At 44.9% G+C, this 21,878-nt stretch overlaps 1 protein-coding gene across 5 annotated transcripts in view; it reads right to left on the reverse strand.

Annotated features, from left to right (window-relative positions):
* Positions 1-853: 853 nt before the first annotated feature.
* Positions 854-21,878, reverse strand: part of ADGRL3 (adhesion G protein-coupled receptor L3) — a 512,006-nt gene continuing 490,981 nt past the window's right edge. For 4 of the 5 annotated variants that reach the window (XM_076336963.1, XM_076336965.1, XM_076336964.1 and 1 more), the window contains one exon: positions 854-3,728. In XM_076336963.1, coding sequence (XP_076193078.1) covers positions 2,923-3,728 — 806 coding nt within the window. In that variant the 3' untranslated portion in view covers positions 854-2,922. Of the gene's footprint in view, positions 3,729-9,233; positions 9,363-21,878 lie in introns of all 5 variants that reach the window. The other variant, XM_076336966.1, reaches the window with a different exon arrangement.

A 21,878-nucleotide genomic window follows, 5' to 3' on the forward strand; every position in this document is an offset into this window, starting at 1 on the left:
ATGCATAGGTCCACCATGTGCTGCCCAGCTCCATTGCTGCTGGCATGGAAAAAAAAATGAAACAAGGAAGCAGCATCAAGAGCAAGAGCACGACCCAGCTGGCCAATGGCTATTTGAAGCCAGGTGATTCCCAGTCTCCAGATGGGAAACGCTCCCTTGCCGAAACCTAGACCTGGCAAGAGGCACTGCTGTGATCAGTGCTTGGTCAGAAATGAAATTTCCTCCCCAAGATGTTTTGGCCTGAGTGCCTGGCTGCAGGAAGGACTCAGGTGACTCAAACCAGACTCTCTTGTAGGCCACAAATACCACCAAATACTACCACCCCCTGCTTCTCCCCCTCTGACAAGCCCCTGCTGAGCAGCACCGAGCAGCATCGCCCCATGCGAGGACAACCCTGGGATGGAGCAGAGCTGCTCCGCTGCTGCATTTATCCTCCAGCGCTGGGAATATCTTGTCTAACACAGGCATCACCCGCCTGCTCCAAATCTTTTGGCTTTTACCCAGCTTGATGGGAGTTAGATGGAGGCAGCTTGGATGGAGGCAGCACCAGACCCCAAAGCCAAAGGCATGGGAGGGCTTTGTGAAAAATCACGTACCGAAAAATCGGTACCGAGCATGTCCAGAGGTGGTTATTTTTGCTGTCAACCTTTCTAGTCTGTTTTGTGTGTTTCTATATCCTAACAATGAATCCTAATTGCTCCCAAGGAATTTGAAGGGGGAGGCTGGAGGAGAGCGGCAAAGTGCTAGCAGGTCATTGGCAGTGGTGGGACAGGAAGGGTGATGTGGCCAAGGACGACGATGGTGCTTTGCATACGTCCGGAGCAAGAAAATAAAGAGACAGCAAACAACGACCGAGGAGGCCTAACGGGGACTTGTTTTACTCTTTGACATGCTACCAGCAGTTTTTAATCTCAGAAGAACCAAAATTAAAAAAAAAAAAAAAATCATTACAATGATTAAAAGGTACGACACATGAAATACTATACTCAAATCGTCCGCGTGTCGTTGGCTAGTTTATACAGTAGGCACAAAACAGACCTAGAATCACCTGCAACAAATGTCGACCGGCATTGTTCTCACCCCTAAACAAGTACCGCTAGCCTGATATTTCTAGTCAGCCATAGCTGTGTAACCTTTGTGCTTAAATTGCTCAGCTTAGGCCTCCTTTCTTTGGCATTGCTCACCCATGCCATAAAGGAGTGGAGACTCGTACTGAAGACAGTAATGGAGAGAGGAACAACAACAAAAGAAGAGAGATTAATCGTACAGTACATACATACAGTATCTTCTAAATCGTGATCAGTTGTTTATTGGTTGGCAAACAAGCTTCACTTTTACAACAAATATTAGTAATGAGGTCATTCAACTGTTGAGACCGTACAAAATGGATCATAAATTAAAAAAAAAAAAAAGAAAAAAAGAAAAAAAGAAGAAGAGTTCATACTCCGTGCTTCTAATTTACCTCCAGAAAGCCTATGTTACTTAAAAATCCTGTCAAATAAATAAATTTCCGGTTAGGAAAAATAATGAACAGAAGACTTTTTTTTTTTTTAAAATCACTGCAAAGTACTTTTTAGCTCACTAAGTGTCAATCGATTTTCTTCATAACCACTGCAGTACAAGTGCCTAAACCGGGGACCAGACATAGCTGTGAAGGCCCTTCACTCCTCCAGGGAAACGGCTGTCTCCTATAGAAGCCCCGCTACGACTGTAAAAAAAACTTCTTGGCTCCTGGATGCGACACTATGGCCTGGCTGAGGGGCTGCTTGCCAAAGATGCTTCGCAGGATTATCATCACGATTGGTTGTGCACTGTCAACGGGGAAGTTTGCCCTGCTCTAGTCTGCCAAAAGGTCTGCCGGCAATATGCCGGCTGAAGAAAGTTATACAGCAACGAAATAAAAAGACTGCCTTGGCTGAAAAGAAATGGTGATGGTGTTACTAAAACTGGTCCTTAGAAAGTGATGTTTGGGGTTTTTTTGCCCACTGAGATTTTTTTTACTGAGATGGGGAGGGGATGGCGGGGAGAGGCAGTGGAAGAAGCAAAACAAAATTTAAAAAAAAAAAAAGGGGAGGAGTTATGAAAAACCTTGCTCCTACTGGTAGACAAACTTACAAGACCAGCACAACAGAAAAAAGTTCTTTTTTTTTTTTTCCACTACATTAACAGGGACGCAAGTTCTGGAGGAACAGAAAGCAGACTATATGTGCAATGCTAGTATCTGTACATTACATAGGAATTGTTCGCTTCTCTTTTTCTGCCATTAGTTTTTATCATTCGTTAATACAGCAAAACATAAAATATGCTTTTAGCACAGAATTCTAGGATTCCCTTCCATCTCATTAAATTTGTTTTTGTTTTGTTTGCTCCCGCAGCAAAGGGTGCTGCAGTGAAACCAAGTTGTGAGTGACCAAAACCCATGATGTGATCTGAATTGGTAAGAAAGAGTTTTGCTAGCTTGTTTTTGTGCAGTGCTCCCACCTAGATGCGTCATCGCTACTAGTTTCAAATGCACATTTTTGGCCTTTTATTTATTTTTTTTCTTTGCTTTTTTGTTTTTTTTTTCCCTCTTAAAGCAGGTCCTCGGTATTAAGAGCAACACAGCATCAAGGATTGTTTAAACAAACACGGCATAACTTGAGAAGGCCACGAAGTGTGCCGTTATCTATCTCTTTCATTAACATAATGAAGTCTGTCTGGAGGGAAGGAGGATCAGGGGAGAAGAGGGGGGTGCAGCAGTTACTGTCCCCTCCGGGCCGGCCTAAAAATTCCAGTAAAAAAAGTCCGAGAGTTTCCTTTCGAACAGCATGAAGATTTAGGAGTACACACAATATTACCACTGTTTGGATTAACTCAGAACAGTAAACCGAGCGTTACGGAGGGGCTTTTTGTTGTCTCTTTGCTTAATTTTTGCTGAATCTTCTATAGACTAGTGACCAAGTGAGCGGGTCCTTTTGCATTGCCGTCCGGGGGGGTTCCCTCTTTGTTTGGCGGGACTATAAAACCGTCGCTGCTGCCTCGACCTAGCTGGTAGTAAGTGTGTAGCTGATGGACGTGGTTCCTGGAGCCAAGGTTGGGCATGCTTTTGTAGTAAACATCGTCGGCGTCGCCTCCGCCGCTTTTGGCCGGCGGGGGATCGGTCTGGGTGCTGGCGGTGACGCTTTCTGTCATGGGCATGCCGGCCAGCGCAGGCATACTGGTGTAGAGAGAATCCCTGTTGGGCGACTGGAGATCGTCTGTGTGCTCGTTGGTCAGCAAGGGGAAAAAGCTCTCACTGTTGTCTTGCGGGATGCGCCGCCGGCTGTAGAGGTGGGGCTGGTGGTTGTCCGCCGAGTACACTCGGGGAGGCAGCAGCGGGGCGTCCGACTCCTCGTGGATGAGCTCCAGGCCCAGGCTCTCCTCGTGGGTGAAGGAGGTGGCGTCATCCAGTACGATGGCATCGTCCTCGCTCCCGCCGCCCACACTGTTGACGAGTTTGTTCATCAGGTTGCGGCTCTGCTCGCTGGAGCGCTCGTGGTTGTTCAGGTAGGAAGGGATGTAGTTGGAGGTGAGTTCCTTCAGGATCTTTTTCTCGAGGGCGTTCTCGGTGTGGTTGTACCCGCGGTCAAGGATTTGCACGCAGTTGCTGAGGTACTCGCCGCTGGCGATGCTGTAGCTGTTGCCGTGATTACCATTCAGTGGTAGAGTATCCGTGACACTTGTATCCCTGGCATTGTTCAGTAGCCCCTCTGAAAAACATTACACAAGAGAGGGTGACTTGTACAAACAGGACACTCACGCGGGATGTGCACACTCAAACCCCCTTCCTAGGCTGCTGCAGCTGCTGAGGCTCGGCAGCGAGGAGAGCGTCACAGCCAAAATAGGAGGGCGCTGCTCCAGCTAACTGGCTTAAGGTCTTCCCACCGAAAAAATGGAAAGCGCCGTCAAGTATGTGACTTGATGCGGCAATAGCTGGCGGGAAGGAATAACCTCTCCTGGCCGGTACCTCCTACGGCTCTTGCGCTGTGTTCTACGTATTCCTGGAGGAGCTGAGAAATAGGTGACCCTGGGCTGGTCCCAGTTGCCCTGGCTCCAGGTGGCTTTGGAGGAAGGTGGCAATTCCCCCCAGCTGAGGGTAAAGTATTCGCAGCCCAGGTTAATCATTGCCCAAACTTTGTCTGGGAGTGTATCCTTTCTAGAGGAAAAAAATAAATCTGCTCTCCCCTTTTGCTGGGCAGGCTGCCAGGAGAAAGGCATAAGGCCTGAATGGTGGGATTTGGGGATTAGCAAGGCAGAGGCACAAAGTGCTTCCGGGCCCAGGCTTTTTTGGAACAAGGCTAAATGTCCTACCTTTCCTGGCACAAGGGCACGGCCAAAATTATTTACTCCACACTGGCCGGGTGGGGATTTTCTAATACAATCAATGTTGGAGGCAGCTGCTGTGAGGTCTTGCGAAGCCTCTAAAAATAGCTCCCATTTCACTTGCAAAGTTAAAGCATAGGGTTTAGTGGAAGCTACAGCAAGTATCATCACCGCCACAGTACAGTGGGCTTGGGGGAACCTGCGAGGAGTAACAGGGTCTCGGGGTGCCCCCCAACTAACTGCCTATCGCATCTCCGTAGGTGTCTCAACACTGTCATTGTAAGGCTGGAGCTTGGCTCTTTCCTAACACGCTATGGGAGATGGTGGGGAAGTGCTTTGAGAGCACGCAGCACAAGTGGGCAAGGGAGAAGAAAATCAGTCCCAGCAGTTAAGCCGACATGCTTTCTTTTTTGGGACTACTGGCCTCCTTGGAAGGAGTGCAGGTGTGGGGATGCATGAAATAACGTATTGACCTTTCAGCTAAGGGCTTCGGGCATTGCCAAAAAATGGCAAGCAACTCCCAGCAAGCCGCGGTGGATTAGAGGAGCCATTAGCTGACAATTTCAAATGAACAGTTGCTCATACCATGCTTGGTACATGGCAGGTGTACCTTCCGAAAATACAGGATTCACTCTATATCTGCGATGGAGTAGTTGCTGCATGTCAAGGGCTGGAAAGCGCTACTGCAGGCTTTCTTCTTGCTTTTGAGTGAAACACCCTGAATGTGTCGGTCACCTTTTAGGTTTCTGAAGCTTAGAGGGTGCTGCCATATCCCGGGTTTCCCAACAAATGAGGGAGCTATGCCAAAAAATCAACTAGCCATCACAGACATAGAGCAAAGCCGTTGATTTTCACAGTGGAATCTCTCCAACCGAGTCACGATGCTTGGGGAGAAATGAAAAGTGAGCATTTTGGGGGGAGGACTGTATGTAATGGGTGACGGGTACAACAGCATCTGTCAGATGGTCACGCTGAGTAACTTATGCATTGAGGCACTGAGTGCTGTGCTTCTGCTGCCAATGCATAGAGCTGGGGTTTGGTTGGGAAATAAAATGGAGGCATCGCAGGTGAGAACAAAGTGGGGTCTGCAATGAAACACGCCGTATAAAAATGCCATGACCTTGCAAATAAAAATGTGATTTTTAAAAAAATCATACGCACAGTTATATGAGAAACTACGCTGGGTAAACGATACCACAAAAATGAGAAATAAACAAAGAAAGCATCATATAATCTCTTCTATATATATATGTACACATACATATATATACACATACATACACACGCATACACGTATATATACATATATATTCATATTCTTTTGATTTCAAAACTGTGAGATTAATTTCCTTTATTAACTACATCATCTATATGTGATGCAATAGAAGTGAACTAAAAAAAATTACATTTGATATGCAATGTTTAGCTTTACTCCCATACTTGTCTCTCTGTAGGGCTCTAAACGACAGCATGAAGAAAAGGAAAGAAAAAACAACAAGTAAGCTTACAGCGACAGTAGGAGAAACATGAGTAAAAAGCAAACTGATGATATGCAGAAAAGAGAGTTAACGGAAATAATTTCCACTGCCCAGAATACATGAATTTGTTACATGGTTTATTTCAGGTTAAAAATATTGACATTTTAGACAGAAGAATTGTTGTATGCACAATATTCAATAGACTACATTTTTATTAAAAAAATTATCACATTTAAAATGTTTTCCAATGCCACTATAAAACGTTCAGCGTGCAACACAAATCAAGAAATAATGCCTGGAAATTTAAGAAAACTCTAAAGCTGGTAACGGTCATGCTTGAAAAGACAGGCACCGTCAACATCACTTCCAAAGTCTTAAAATGAATGGCTTTACTTACTGTTAGTTATAACAACCCCTGGCAGTTGAAACCGAAATCTGTTTTCTTGCTAAAAATGTTTTGCCGTCCATCCTTTGCAACAGTGCTTTGTAAGAGTATGACTTTGCTCATCACGGGGCTGCTGGCATTTTACAAACTTTGGTGAGTCTGCTCTTTTTTTAACCAAACACATGGCAAACTACATGGACTTTGCAAAAAAAAATGTAAGAGGAACGGTAGTTCGAATAATGGCATCGCTAAATGAAGCTATTGAGAAGAAAGGGTTAAAACAAGAAGAGCCAGAGATGAAGATGAAGAGCCAGTGATAACTCTCAGCTTCCCACTTTGCAATGGTCTGTGGCACGCTGCGGTTTAACCAGAGCTCATTAACCGGATTGCCGCCTTCTCTTAAAAGCTCTCACGTAGCTCTCACGAAAGCAGTTAGGCCGTTTCGAGAAACTCCTGCGTCCGAGAGACCAAGCCAGCGTATGTCCATCAGCTGTCAACAGTGGTGAGCACTCAGCACGTGCTGCGGCGTGCCAGACCCCCTCACCTACCATCACCTCCTTCCTCTATGCTCTGTGTCCCATCAAGGAATCGCTTTCGCCACCGGGAAATGACACTGACCCCGCCTCTTTCCAAGGTTTTTTTTTTAGGGCTTCTGGCCTCTGGTGAGTCTCTACCGCAGATGGGGCAGCTTCGGCTTGAGCAGAGAGGGTATTTTAAAACATGTAACTGGGGAGGGGGAAAGGAAGGGGTGGACTGGATCAGGCCCCAGGTTTCTTATAGCGTCCTGTCCCTGTTAATGGCCAGCACCAGAAGTGGTAGGTGAAGGTGAAAAAAAATCATAGCCTTAGTGATGTGGAATGAGTTAGTTGGATGTTAGCTAGCAATGCCCTCACTGCATGCCGATCCCAGCCAAGTGACAGCATCTACTTTTACAATGCACTATCATCGCTTTAGTGTGCCTGCTGGTGCAGCATCCTTAAGTCCCAAACAACCGTCAAGGCCATTAGGCCTGGTTGGTTCTGCTAACCTTCGTTTCTGCTGTGGGATCTCCCAATATTCACAGTTTGTAATTGTTCAGGGACAGTAACCAGTTTGAAAAGCAATAGCTATAGTAGTTCTACAGTCATTAATTAAATTGCAGCCTCCTGAAAAAAATGGGTTGGGTTCTGCTCCCTCTGAGTTCAATGGCAAAGCTCCAGGGGCTTAAATGGGATCAGTACTGGTCCCACTCTTTTTCTTCATCTCCCACAGATGAAGCCTGGGTAGATTTCTCTGTTATCCATCTGGCTGTGTTGCACTGAATAGCACTTGCAAATCAATTACACTATTTTTGTGGAATAAAATGCTGTTAGCTCAGGTAACTGTATCAGAATCTAGTCTTAAAAATTAGAAGAACACAAGATTATTAAAATGCACATAAAACCTTTTTGTCACATTTCCACGCAAATCACTCGGGTTCAGTTGAAGCACCCAGACCTGAACATCAGGACTCCTCTTAAGCCAAATGCTGACCCAGCATTACCTGCTGCCACTTGATTTAAAAGTCCCCCAAACCTCAATGTTATCATGCAAGAAACTATACAGAACATCAAAGCTCATTTAGACATTTGCAGTACACTGAAGTTCTTAAAATTCAGAGCGTTTCATGTTTAACAGTAGCCCTTTTTTAAAAAACATTCATGGAAGCAAATTTATTGCACAAAGTTAGCATAGTTTAGGATATTAATGAACAGCAAAAAAGGTCAAACACATGTGCTTTCCTTGTGCTTTGAATGAAAATACCCTTGATATTGATATAATATACTTGATATAGTTCAAGATCTATTTCTATCATAAACAATATGCTGCCATATAGTACAAAGGGGGGTTTCCTGCTTGCATTATAACCATCATTATTTTCCCTTCCTTAGAGATCCTTTACTGGAAAGGGACACCTTCACTGGGAGCAGAGAGCTGACAGAGTGCTGACATACTTGCGCTTGAACGCAGCGTTATTCTGTAATGATTCAGCCACCTTGCAAGCAAGCCAAAAAAAAATTTAAAAAAATCCCATGGAAGTGGCAGAGCAGGACAGAGCCACCAACAGACAGGAGCTGGTAGAGCTCCACACTCCCCAGCTCCTCCTCAGGTCCTGCTTAAATGCATCTGCCTCTCCCTCACGGAAGCATCAGGAACATCAGCTTACAAACATGGTCCCTTCCACAGACGGAGCAGAGACAAACAGGTAGGTGACAAGAGACTGATTTCTACAGCGGAAACCTCCGTTAGGTACAACTGACTCAACCTGTTTGTTTTCCATTGCTGACAGGAGGATATGCAAGAGCTTCTAGTCTCCCTACACTAGCCGTCTTTTTTTTTTTTTGCTTTCTAATAGCACATATAAAATGTATTAATGCAAACGGCAAAACATTTCTTGCAATATCTAAGCTCTGCTCTTTGGAGCTGACCTATGCTCCTCACTTCAGCTGTCATCTTTCTTAGAGATCAAGGGGAGTTTTGCTTTATTTTGCATTTTTTTTCCTGTGCAAGCCGGTGCACTGCTGACCGTATTTCTCTACGCCATTTCAAACAAGAGCAGCTTTGGTGGCAAAGGCCATTTTAGCTTCACTTACCTTCAAAGGTGTTCCTGTTTCTAAAATGAATGGTTTAACAAGGAAATGCACTGACAACAAAGGGAGGAATGGATACGTCCGACAAAATACACACACAAGACCAAAACAATACAAAAGCAAGGAGATTGAAAAAAAAAATCAAAATCAAAACCACTGTGAATGCTTTGAGTAGAACTGATGAGGGTCTCTCAAAGTGAATTTGATCGCTCATGGAAAAAAAGCCTCCAGAAAATGGAAAGATGCATTGAAATGAAAGGAAGGGGAGGGGATCCTTTTTTGTGCCCAGTTCCAAAAAAACAAAGTGTGTGTGTGGGGAGAAAAAGAAAAAAAGGAAGAAAAAAAAGAAAGAAATGGGCCAAAATAAGCCACAGAAAATAGAATTCTCACTAGAAAAATTAGAGAGAAACTCCAGCACACCTTGTGCGTTGTACATGCTGACAGAAGGGTTGTTATAGACCGCCGATTCCCCGAGCAATGTATTATAAGGGTTGTTAGTGCCATGAGGACGAAGCAGAGCATTGGTTATAAGATGATTAGCCATGGCTCCTGGAGCAGCCCGATAGAAAGACAGAGAAAAAAAAAACAACAAAAAAGGTCAATCAGGCAAATGTGGTATCAAAAAAAAAGGAAAAAGAACATTCAGAATGACAACAGTTGAAATAGTCCTGATTACAAGCAGCCAGCTAATTAGACTCGGAAAACTGTATGCCACTAAAGCAGAACAGATGTTACTGACGATGCACAAATCCAAACCAATGCAAAAGAAAATGTATCAGAAAGCGGATAAGCTACATTTATGGTGGTTCCCCAGTTGCTCAGAGTGTAAGCGAGGCTAAGCCCACATGCTTGCTACAAAGAAAGAGAGGGAAATGGCAGCCTACACATTGTGGGGGGAAAAACTCTCCAGAAAGTGCCAAATGAATAAAAAAAAAAATAAAGTGACTAACAGAAAACAGCACATTCAACTCCCACTATGGGCTAGGATCTCTTTTACTGGTCCTTCGCAACACATCTAAAATTGAAAAAGCAGAATTAAAAAGAAAGGATGGAGAATGAGGCCTCTCTGAAGGCTCTCGGCACTTATCAGAGAGCAGCTGTTCCTCATGTCTAGAAGGGTGAGTTTCACTGCAGCTACTGCTCTGGTACCACCTTCAAGCACATCCACAACCACCCGAATCCACCCTTGAAGGTGAGAGCACCGCGACTCCATCAGGCGTTTCTATCAGGAGCGAGAGTGGCCACGGAGACGCATGTTTCAAGGCTCTCTGTTTGCCCCACAAACACCTTGTTTCCCCGCTCCCGGACCTCTTTGCTGTCATTTCCAAGCACTCAGCCAGCAGTTGTCCCCCTGCTTTGGTTTATCCCTTGGAGTCGCAGCCTCTGGACTTGTGCTTTTCAGGATCATCACGGCTTGGCAGGTGGCTGCCAAGACCTACCTTGATTCCTATCACAGGCATCAACCCATGAAGCAAAGGCTTCCTCCCACCTTTTAGCTGACCTACAGGACCAAAAAACCCATTAAGCCCTTGCTCCGAATGTCCTCTGGGATCCCAAGAGACGACCGACTCAAAAATTTGCCCCCAGGGCCATTCTCACTGTCATCAGTAGAGACCTAAGGCAGGAATACTCAAGGACACACTATGGTTTTTACCTCCAGGGCTAAACTGTTAGGACAAAACCTTTCCACCATCAAAGTATGTCTTTGGTGGGGCAACTAGAGCTAGCCAGGACAGGGCTGTCAGAGGGTTCAGGTTACCTGGCTGTCACCAACATCTGATAGCCCCAACCCAAACAAGCGACCGAAAAGCCAATCCCCAAACCCAGCAACCTTGGCAGGGATGCCTTTGTCAATGTCTGGGGCATAGAGACCCCATTTGCCTCTTTTAGGGGTGGAGGTGGACCCATGGCATGGTGGACGCAGTCTTTGCAAGGCATGTGGGGTGCTGGGTACAATCTCTTCTCTGCAACTCACTACCTGATTTTTCTTTCCTTTTCTTTCTTTTTTTTTTGGATGGAGTTGCTGAGGATATATAAGCTCCAAGGGCCTCTGGCTGGTACAAATCCCCTTAGCGGTGAGCTCTCTGAAAGCTTACACCTACTAATTATTCAAAAAAAAGCAAAAACTAGCCAAACGTAAGGCTAGGTGGAGGCTTCCAGAGCTGCCTCCTGCGGTGCTCGTATGCTGGCCTGGCTCCATTTCCTGGGACAGCGTTTCTCCATGCCTGCACAGGTAGAGGAGAGAGCAGACAGCTCTCCTGCCTCTCCCTCATCCTCCCCTAGCCCTTCCCAGCCCCAGGCATATGGCGTTAGCGGATCACTTAATCGGTCTTTTGAGCACAGGACAAAGTAGAAGGCAGAGCTGTATGGGGGCTGCATGCCAGGGAGGCTCCTCGACACATGCAGCTGGAAAAAAAAGACTTGTTTTCTCTCACCTGATATTTTTGGCTATGCTGATGGAAAGCAAGATGAGCTGCTGTGTTTGGAAATAAGGAAACAAAGATGTCTCCTGTAAGAAAACATTATATGAATGCTTAACTAAGCAACCTTGAATGTAACTAATAGGTAAATGAGTCAATTCTTTCTTTCAGGTAATGTATTTTCCATCAATCTCACGTACATCTGGAATGAGGGACTGTAGGAACCAGGGACTGTAGGAACCACTTCTCTTCTTGCACTAGTTTTATACCAGCTGAGTACTAAGTCCATTAAAATTGTTTCTGCTTTCATCCCACTTTTAATCAAGCCGGGCCATAAAAGATTCAAAAAGGGACTCACTTTTATACAGGTAATGGGAATGTCCAGAGTTAATGCCAGCCATAAATTCAGACGTGATATAATCCTCCCATTTCAGATTTAACTCAATCTCCAACTCAGTCGCTACGAGATTTGACATGGAGAAGAATATACCCGCCACATGCTTTTGAATGCTTTAGCTTGAGGCGTTTTTAAATGGCAACTGCCAGAAAGAGCATCTCACTCGATATATCCCCAATCTGAGCTTGTCTAGCAACTCTTAGAAGGTGGGAACAAGCTGATCCCGCCATGGCTGGGCAGGTTGGGCTCTTTCACATGGGGGATGCTCTCACCTCGTGACAAGAGAGAAGGGACCAATCTGTGTCAGCACTTAGCGCTTCGCTTGCCTACCTTCGCCAGGGTGGTGGGCTCTGAAGTGAGCTAAATTCACACAAACCTGGCTCTTTTGGGCGGTTACAAACTAGATAGTTTCTGGCAACTTTTAATGCAGATACATGTTTCTGACTATAAACTTGGCAAAAAGTTGAAAATACAGAATAAGTTATTTTTGCTCTCTCAGGTGCATAAAAGAGGGGGCTTGGTACAACAAAACAGCCACCCATTCCTGTATGCAGCTGCTAAGCAAAAATACTGCATCTTGTGCCTTCCTCTCCCTTGATTGCTGAGGGCATTAAGATTTTCTAGTTTACTGATCAAAATGCCAGTGATGATGGCAGTGCTGAGTAATTCTCCTAATGCAAATCCAAAACAAACCCACTGCTAACATGTTCAGCTACCTTTCAATACTTTCAGAAACCCAACTGGGCCCTAAGCACTCTGCAGCAGGTTCCTGTCACAGTGGGCTGGCCACAGCAAACTTAACACTCTCTGCGGGTCACAGTAAATGTAACCTTTGACATCTTAAAAACAAAATGATATGTACCTTGTATTCATTAATTTGGGCTCTTGTTTCTCCCTAACTGCTTTAAAGCTGCAACATTCCCAGCCTCAAAGGATGCTGAGAGAGAAGGACTGCATTCAGGCTCTGAAGAGCCTACAGTTAAAGCTGTAGATAAAACAATAATACACCAAACAAATCCCCATTATTGGGTTTTTCCCTCCCGGGAGGGAGAAAGAAAAAGGTAACACCAGCCATACATTTAAGTATCATCCTGTCTTTTTCATAACACTTTATCATTGCTATAGCAACCAATGGGGCTATTAGAGCGGATTAGATCTTGCAGACGAGGCACCAAGCAGAAGGAGCAGGTAGACTACCAAACTATGACCCCATTTGCATGAAAATTGCCTTGGTAATAAACAGCCAACAAAAACCCAATAAAGCAAGCATGGGATCCAAGTGGCATACTCTCCCAAAATACCACGAGAGAAAGCAAAGAGGCTTATTCTGCAGCCCTGCGTGCAGGTGAACAGCAAAGGCCGGGTGCCAGGGCTGCAGTTGCAAAGGTCAACACGTGTCTGGGGACCCAAAAAGCAGAAAGAGCAGGGCTGCGAGTACCCATTGACTGCCCTGAATCTCCTCCCCAGCAGAGTGCTCTCGGGATGTGACCCTTGGCAGCTGTCTGGCTTGGTGTTGGCAATGTGCCTAATATCCTCAGCAAGCAGCAGTTGTTCGTCATTTATTTTTATTTATTCACTTATGGTTGGATCCTCAGCTCTCAGCATCTGTGGTGCGACACCGATTTCTCCCAGCAAATCCCACAGCCCTGTGTCATCCTTGCTTCCCTACATTTCAGCAATAACATTCCCTATACAAATCCCTCCTTTGCCATCTCCCTAAGCACGTAAGCCAAGCACGCAGCCACTGCTCTTATTTGCTTTAGTTAGGGTGACTACCTTCAGCTCAGCTGCGTTGAAACACCTTTGGTTCTGCTAGTTGAAGATACCCTACTGAAAGCAAATGCACTCCATTTCCAAACCCCTATCATGCTGTGTACATGTGGGAGCATGAATTTGGGGTTGGAAAAAAGATGGGGCTACAAACCCACAGGTTCACCTGGGTATCTCCCTGTTCAGTGCAATGAGATCATCACAACCAGCAAACATATTTAACAGCAGAACTCACACCTCTACAAAAATATTCCCTACAACCACACTGGTATAACTACAGTCCCAAGTCTCCTTGTTTCCACCGATATTCAACCAAAGATTAAAGTTCAGCACAAAACACAGTTACCAAGCCAGCTCTGATATCCAAAATGACATTCAAATTCAGGTTTCTGGCAATGCCAGTGCTCAGTTCAAGGTTTCCTGATGCTGGATTTCCTCAAGTGAAGGATTTACAGACTGCGATCACGAGGAGAAAGGAACGATGCTCTTACAGAAGGCAAGTATTAGCTGGGTAATACGCAGATGCTCCTGTCCCTCTCACAGCATCGGGGATCCTTGTGTTCCAAGTACCAAAGATCCATCCTTTCTTACCAGGTTTAAAAGGCTATGAAAAGGCATAGCCTGTGCTCAGGGTGCAGGGGGAGATCTGGAGGGTTGCAGGGTTGCACTTTTGACTTGCAAACTGAGAAAATCTGATAGGGAAACCAACCAGGACAAAAAAAATGAAAATCCCACAATTTTTACCATCGCTGTAACCATACACAGAGGATCCAGATAGCTACAATTAGCTGCTTAGTGTGCCTATGAAAGTAGGTGTCATTCTAATGACAGTATGCAACCAAATGGTACCTTTTTCTTCCCTTTCTAAGATAGAAATTGATGTCCTTGATGCAGGACAACACTGAACATAGAAATAATTTTTTGGAAGAGTTTGTTATGACTATAAGGGAAAACTACACCTTGCTAAACACAAGTATGATTTATCCACTCACTGAAAGCAAAGGATCAAAATGATGATGACAAGCACATGTTGCCAGACTCTAGACTGCATCATTCAGGAACAAAATTCAAATAATTTCTTGTGGGCAGCTGGCTGACAAAGCCACACAAAGGCATTTAGGTTAACTTGAATCATCTGCATGGTCTACCCAACAGGAAGGGAAATGGATCCAACTCCTCCTCCAGACTTTCTGAAAAATAATGTCATTCAGTGTGGCTCTACCAGGCCAAAATGGCTTGAGCAGTACTGCTTTAGCTGGGATCATCTGTCCACATAAGTAACAATGCCCTCGTGTATCCTCTTTGGCTTCGGGTCTTTTCAATCGCATGCCAAAATCAGCTCTATCCTTGCTACGTGCATTTTAGCAGGGTGGAAACTCACTGTGGATGGGGAGATTTCCCCCAGCAGACATGCCGGAGGTGCAGTTTTGCTGAGAAAGGAGACCAAACCAGTTAACAAATTTAATTGGACGAACTAATGAATCAGCTGAGTGCTTCAAAAATGTCCATATAAAAATCAGTATTTTCCAAATGAAATTTTTTCACCTTTTGTTCCAAAACAGTGGTTTGCATGAAAGCTGACTTTGACTTTTTCGTATGTCATCTAAATGTTTCATTGCCTCTGACCCAGCAGTCCCAAAATGTAGTTTTTCTTGGGCTTTTTTTTGTTTGTTTTCAGAAGAAAGAAACAATAACAAAAGCATGTACTGCTGTGTTTTCAGTCAACCTTAATCCTTCTGTTTTCTCCCCATTTTGCCAACCATGCAGCTCCCTTCCCGCAGGGCTAGGGCATGGTGCTGTACTCCTGCCCACTCTGCCTCTTGAAGCACTCAACTAATCTTGCTGTTCACAGCCACCATAAATCAAGTCCCTCGACTTCTTGCACTTCATATACTTGACTTCAGACCACCCTGCAGAGACAAGCGACAGCCAGAGAGAACATGGAACATTCCCTGAAGGTACTGTGGTGCCTGAGCTATCAGGGAGCACAGTTTAGCCTGGACACCACCAACAATATGGTTAGAGATGAATCCTCTCTTAAGTGTCCATTAAAAAAAAACCCAGAACATATGCTGCCTTACCCTAACCGTAGTAAATAACTCATCTCCTTAACTCGAATGTTACTGAAACAGCCTCTCTGCACTGATTTCAGTTTGTAAATTCTGGCTGGTTCTGTACATCATTTAGCGTTAACTTATTTATTCCACTTCACTCCTGGGGGAACAAAATACATTCAAAGTAGGTTTGTAGGAGTCAAAGCTCTAGTCTTCTTTGTGACTTTCCTTACCAGCATTCAGTAGAGTCCTCTTCCGTTACAGGAAGAGTTTTCAAGTATTTAAAGAATCCTGGTCTTGCAATTCATTCCAATGATGAATGCAATTATGAAAAGTGAAATCACACATATTTGCTGGAGGACAACAGGTATTTTCAGCATTTTTCCTGTTTCTCTCCAACAAATGCTCTGACGTTTAGATTTATCGAGCTGTGTTCTTATAATAGCCAACAGGATTCAGTTAATAAACTTCAATAAACCTCCCTATTAAATTTCTCTCAAATAGGTTTGTTGTCACTTGCAGCATCTAATCTATTCATTGAAAGCTATTAATACTGACTGCAGCGAAATGGAGTTTCAGCAAATGAGGTTGTTAAGCTCTGGGCCATCTTCTGCCAAATTAAACATCCCGTGCTTTTATGCAGAGACAGGGGAGGGAAGGTATTTCTTTGCCCCTTTTTTCCCTCCTTTCTTCTGCAATGATTTCAGATGACAAACTTCTGCTGGATTATAATCTGCAGGCCATGTTCAAAACACACAGCTAGTCTACATCAATTTATAAGTATTTGCCCACTTGCTGATTCCTTCTCAACTGCCTGGAGCAGAACGTTGCCCCAGGATGGGACATTTCTTTTTACCACTACCTCTTCCAAGGGTTTATACCTCATTGTACCTCAACTATACAAACATGCATTATCACTAATTGTTCCTGCTTATGCTTATTTCTCACTAGACCTGAGCTCTTACCCAAGATGTGCGGAGAGCCCTGCCTATGGTGGAAATTGGACCATGCTTATAGGAATCTATATAAGCAACCATGCTTTCTTCCTTCCTCCTTCATAGTCATCATATTAAGATTGCTCTGCAGCAATACTCTGCTGGATCTAATACTCCCCAAAGCCCGCTCTGATTTCAGAAATTGCCTTGCCCTTACTTTTCCTCTTTAAATCTGATCCACCTAATGACTGAACTTCCAATTATATGGCTGTCAATCCTAAAATCAAAGACAGTTCATAATATCTCCCAAAGGAAGAATGTCACGTCACTCACTGAAATCACTGCAACAAATCTCAGCTAACTCAGTCCCAGGCAGCAGAGAGGCAAAATAAAACAGAAGACAATTGACAGTGGGATTAATTTTGCACGTAGGCAGAAATAGGAGTTAAATGCCCTAAGTTTTGATCCTCGATGCAGAAAATCGTAATTTTCCTGGCATAAAATGTATGGTTGATTGAAAAAAAAGAGGAAAAAAGAAAAAAAACAGCAGAGGCAATTTGCTAGTCCAAAAGGATGCTGAGTTTCCCTTACAAACAGAAAATACTCCTCTGCTGTCATCTACCTGGAATTTCTCTCTACTTCATATGTGGTTATCAGGATGGGTCATTTTGAGGCCAGATGCTGACATTTAGCCAAACCAACAGACACTTAACAGGTTTGCAGAGATTTATGGCTTGCAAACAGCAATCCCTCCCAGCTGATTCGGTGAAACTGCATGTGGACTACTCCCTCCAAATACGCCCTCCATCTGGGCGATAGGCCCCAGGCAGGGGTATCCATGGGGTCAGGGGAGGATGTGTGTAGTCTGTAAGGGTTACAAGAGGGAACAGAAGAAGCAGAAGGGCACAGGGGATGAAACCAAAGAGCTTCATCAGGAAAACGCCAGTGGTGGTGAGATGGGGAAGTAAAGGAACAGCCTCCTACAGTGAGTAAAACAGAAATTTCAAAGTCCTGATATAAATTGACCATGCTATTTCTTTTGCAGGCTCTCCCTGGTGTTGTGAGCACTGCTACAAGCATCTGTGGCGCTGGGACAGTAAGCACTCTTGAACACCGATCTTCCCAGTGAAGAGCAGAAGCCGCAGTGCTCAAGAAACTGTGGCTGGATGAGATGCTAGAAAACAGCCCGCAGGCTTGCTTTGGATTAGCAGAGAGATGCCACCAGGGACTCTCACCCTGCTTCTTGCCCCCTTGATTTCCACAAAACAGTCAGGGGACACTTACGCACCTCCGAAAACTGTTACCCCCTTCTCAAGCGGCAGCCTGGACCAAAAAGGAATAGAAACTGAACTTCTCATCGTACTCCAGAGGCGGGAGTGGCATTGCTGTTGCCGTTCGTGGCTAAACCAGAGACCTCCAGGCTCCAGGACTGATGAATCCCTTGAAACAAAGACTAAATTTCCCAGGACTGAGGGCTTTGCTAGCCAGTGGGAAGGGAGGGCAAGGATCACTGCATCCCTCAGGTTCATGCAGCACCTTGCCTCTGCTGATTCAGCAATGGTGAGCAAGGACAGTGTTAAGAAGCGACACCTCTCAGCACTCTGCACAAAGGATAGGTTCTGGGGAAAAGTGCTGTGTCTTAGATTTAAAGCAATGATGATGAAGAAATGAGATTTCTACATCGGCAGATGATGGTCTCTGAATGGTCACAGAGGCTGCTGCCCCTACCAGGGCCAACCTGGGCTCAACTTTGAGAAGTCCTCTGCACTTACCTCCAGAAAACCCTGAGCATCACTGAAAATGGAGCACAAAACATTTAAAGCATCTCCAGGGGAAGCTCAGATTTAAACAGATGCAGCTCTTGCTCCACACCACATCCCCAGTTGTGCAGTGATGGTACTCATAAGAGCAAAGTGTCTGCAGGAGACAGACACTTTTCTTTAGTCCAATTATTTTTGAACTGTTTAGTGCTCAGAAAAAAAAAGAATGTAAAGTATTTTTATACTCAGGAATATTTCGGTGAGTTCCTTCTAGGCATCTGCAGATGCATTCATGAACAAGGAAAGCAACTGCACGCACCTTGGACATCCTGGGAGTCTGCTGCACTGAGTCTGCCTACCCCAGTACCACAACAGGAACAAGAATAAAAAAAAAAAAGTGATCTGGCAAACTTGAAAATGTGTTTAAAAATTGCAGTGGTCACCAATGACTCTGCCTGCCAACTTGTGTGTTCGTACAGCCACAACCTGCTAATTTAAAATGAAAAAATCCCCACACCATAAAACCATCTCTCTGAAAGACATGACATGAAAACTGACTGACTTCACAGGAGAAACTGGGGCACTGTTTGCTGCCAACTCTAAAAAGAAAACAAATGGAAAGAAAACAGAGGAAGTATTTATTCTCTAATATCTTTAAGCCACAAGAAGAGCCATAGGTGTTACTGAGAGCAGGTAAGAAGCGTTTAGACAGACTGTGATAGATCAGTTGATGGCACCCTCTGAATATCCTATCAAGATGAGTAGAGGCATTTCCACCTCTCCCAGAGCTTGGCTGCTTGCGATTTGTTTTACATGCAACATAAATTCAGCAGAAATCTGTCATGCTGGTCACATCAATCCATCAAGGAGCGAATGAGCATCTTGAGAAAGACTGACGCATGACAACAATAGCGCTTCCATGGTCCAAATTTCCACCTGCTCTCCCCTTTATCTAGGCACCAGCAGCAAAGGGTCAGTGTTGCAAATGGGCTACAATGAGCAGCGATTGCTCTTTGAGGTGTACCGGGGATCGGGTTTGAGATCCCCGGGGGAATCTTGACTTGATTTTCCTTTTTCCATTTTGCTCTTTCCTTTTCTTTCTTTTTTTCTCCTCCTCTGCTTGTCTCTCCTTTTAATTACACCAAACTCTACCCTGTTTTCGCTGCTGTATTACCAAGTTATGTCCAGACCATGACACCCACAACCCCTGCAGACAGTTAAACCGAAGCATCTTCATTTCACAACACTGAGACACGTCTGGCAGCCCCTGTCTCTGAGCAGAAAGGGAAGATTTGGGGAGAGCAACCCAAACCTGACTCACTGCAGTGCCCCAGCGCTAAACTGCAGCTCCCGTCTTCTGGAGTGACAGTCTCCTACCAAAGGAAGAATTTCACCTTCTACCGTGTTTTCTAAATAACTGCTTCCTAAAAATGCAGGATAATACGACCACCTGAAGATAATTTGAAACTTCACCCACCCTCCCTGCAACACACACAGTTGTCCCTGCTGAGTTAACAGTGCAGATAGGATTTCAGCCTAGAAATCACAGCTTAATTGTATTTTTGGGTGGCTGGGAGGAATATGATGGGAGATTTCATTTAGGAAACAATCAGGTCTCGGTTGGGTTAGAAATCAGGATATTAATGTTCTTCATTTTAATTTTCCTCTCTGACTCAGATTCCCACTGTTTGAATTTGAGCTCAATTTGTTCTGTTCATTATGAAGAAATCCACATGAATTTGACATTAAACTGATTATCTCTGAAAACAGTAGCAATAATTTCCCTTTTTCCTGTGTACGTTTCAGATTAAGTCTTTGTGGTTGATATAAAGACGCAGGGGAGAAATAATAAAGCAAAGGGAAATCAAGTATTTATTTGGGAGCGCTACTTAGAAGCCGAGACGTGCAACGACACTTATGCATTTGGGAAGAAAAAGCAAGGGGCAGGGACAAACAATACCCTCATTTCCATTTCCCATTTCAGCCCATTTGCATGGGAACAAACAGGGAGTCAATATGGTTTTCCTAGCCAGCAAACTGCTGTGCCAGTACTGGGGATCTTAGGGCTTTGTGATGACTGTTTGATGGGGTTTGCTGGCAAGGGCGTGCTCCCTCATGAACGGACCCTTAGGGCCACAAGGATTAATTCATATTTAAGACTCACCATCCTGCAGTAAGAGCTGCCACAGGTCCTGGGCTCCAATCCTGCACAAGCTGTCGGGGTCCTGATGACCCCGATAGGCCTTAGTGGCCCTGATGAGACCCACTGGGGACCCACACCCCCTTCTCAGTCCTGGGCACCCAGTCCTTGCCTTGTATCTGTCTCCTGGCTGGACCTTGGACCTGGGTTGTAGCCTGGTTTCCAGCCCTGTCTCTGCCAACATCTCCTGCTGCTCTGGGCTGGACCCTGGACCTGGTTCATCCCCTCATCTTGTCCAGGGCTGTGGGTGGACCCTGCTACCAGCATCCAGCTCTGCCTGCTGGCTTAAGCCCCTGCAGGACCATGCCCCGTCAGTGAGGGCATGGCTTATGCTTGACTCCTCCTCGGCTCCCAGCTCTTCTCCCTCATGAAACAGCTCTGCTCTTACAGCTCCCTGATATTTCTTGTCCTTCAGACAAGTGGAGCAGCAATGTAGACCACCAAGAACTCACTCCAGGAGACGTCCGTGGATGAGGGTGGTGGGGATGGTATGCAGTGCTTTGGGGGTGAGGGGACATAAAGCATATATGCATATAGCCAAAAGACAGGAGGTGTACATACTCCTGTTTGTATAGCAAGACTGTTATTGGAATAAACTATTAAACTTGCTGTCTAGTTTGTAAGCCATGATTCAGAGCGTTACAGTGGGACTATAGCACTTGACCCAACACAACAGACTTCTGGAGTAGTTTCTCTTTTCAAAGAAATCTGGTGGCTTTACCCCTAGCCCATTTATTTCCCTGAAGAGGGAAAAACCATTAAGATATAGTAAGCATTTGCCACAAATGAAGATACAGCTCCCCTTATCTGCTAACTTGAATGGATATACATAGCTCCATCAGTGCAGTTCCCTATAACAAAGCACTGCCTCATACCAGTGACAAACTCTTCTTTGCCTCTGCTGCTCTCAAGCCTCACCAAAACAAGGAACACTGCTTTCTTTAACAGATAACTTCCATTTTTCCTCTGGGACCCCCCCCCCCCCCAGTTGAAAACCTAAAGGGTAACAAAGTACCATATAGTTAATGATTTTTTTTTCTCCCAGTTGTCTCATATCCAAAGAGAGACAATAATTACTGTAACTCTCACCTAACACATGGATAAAAATAGGCTGGAGTCACATTGCTGTTTCATGCTATGACCGCTTGTTTGCAAGGCTGCCTGACCTATCCAAGTGCTTTTTGACAGTAATGCTCCGAAGGTGCAAACAGACCTGTCCCTCATGCTCCTGAGGTGGCCACTTGGATGCACCCAAAGCTCAGGCCCGTGCTGCACCATCAGAGCCCAGCAGTGCTCATGCTTACAGCGGTCCCCTGCAATCTGCTCCTCTTGCCATCAGCACCGTGCTGAGAGACATCCCGATTTCCCTTGCTGGCTCCATCCGCGCTTACAGCACAGGTCCATGATTAGACTACCAAAGCACAAGTACAGCAGAATTGGGATAACAGTAATGCTGTTAATAGCTTTTAATCTCTAGCTCTTTTTAAAAACTGTCCTTAACTCAAGTACCAAAAAATCTGCTGTTACAA

This window comes from Aptenodytes patagonicus, chromosome 4, assembly GCF_965638725.1.
Source record: "Aptenodytes patagonicus chromosome 4, bAptPat1.pri.cur, whole genome shotgun sequence".
NCBI lineage: Eukaryota > Metazoa > Chordata > Aves > Sphenisciformes > Spheniscidae > Aptenodytes > Aptenodytes patagonicus.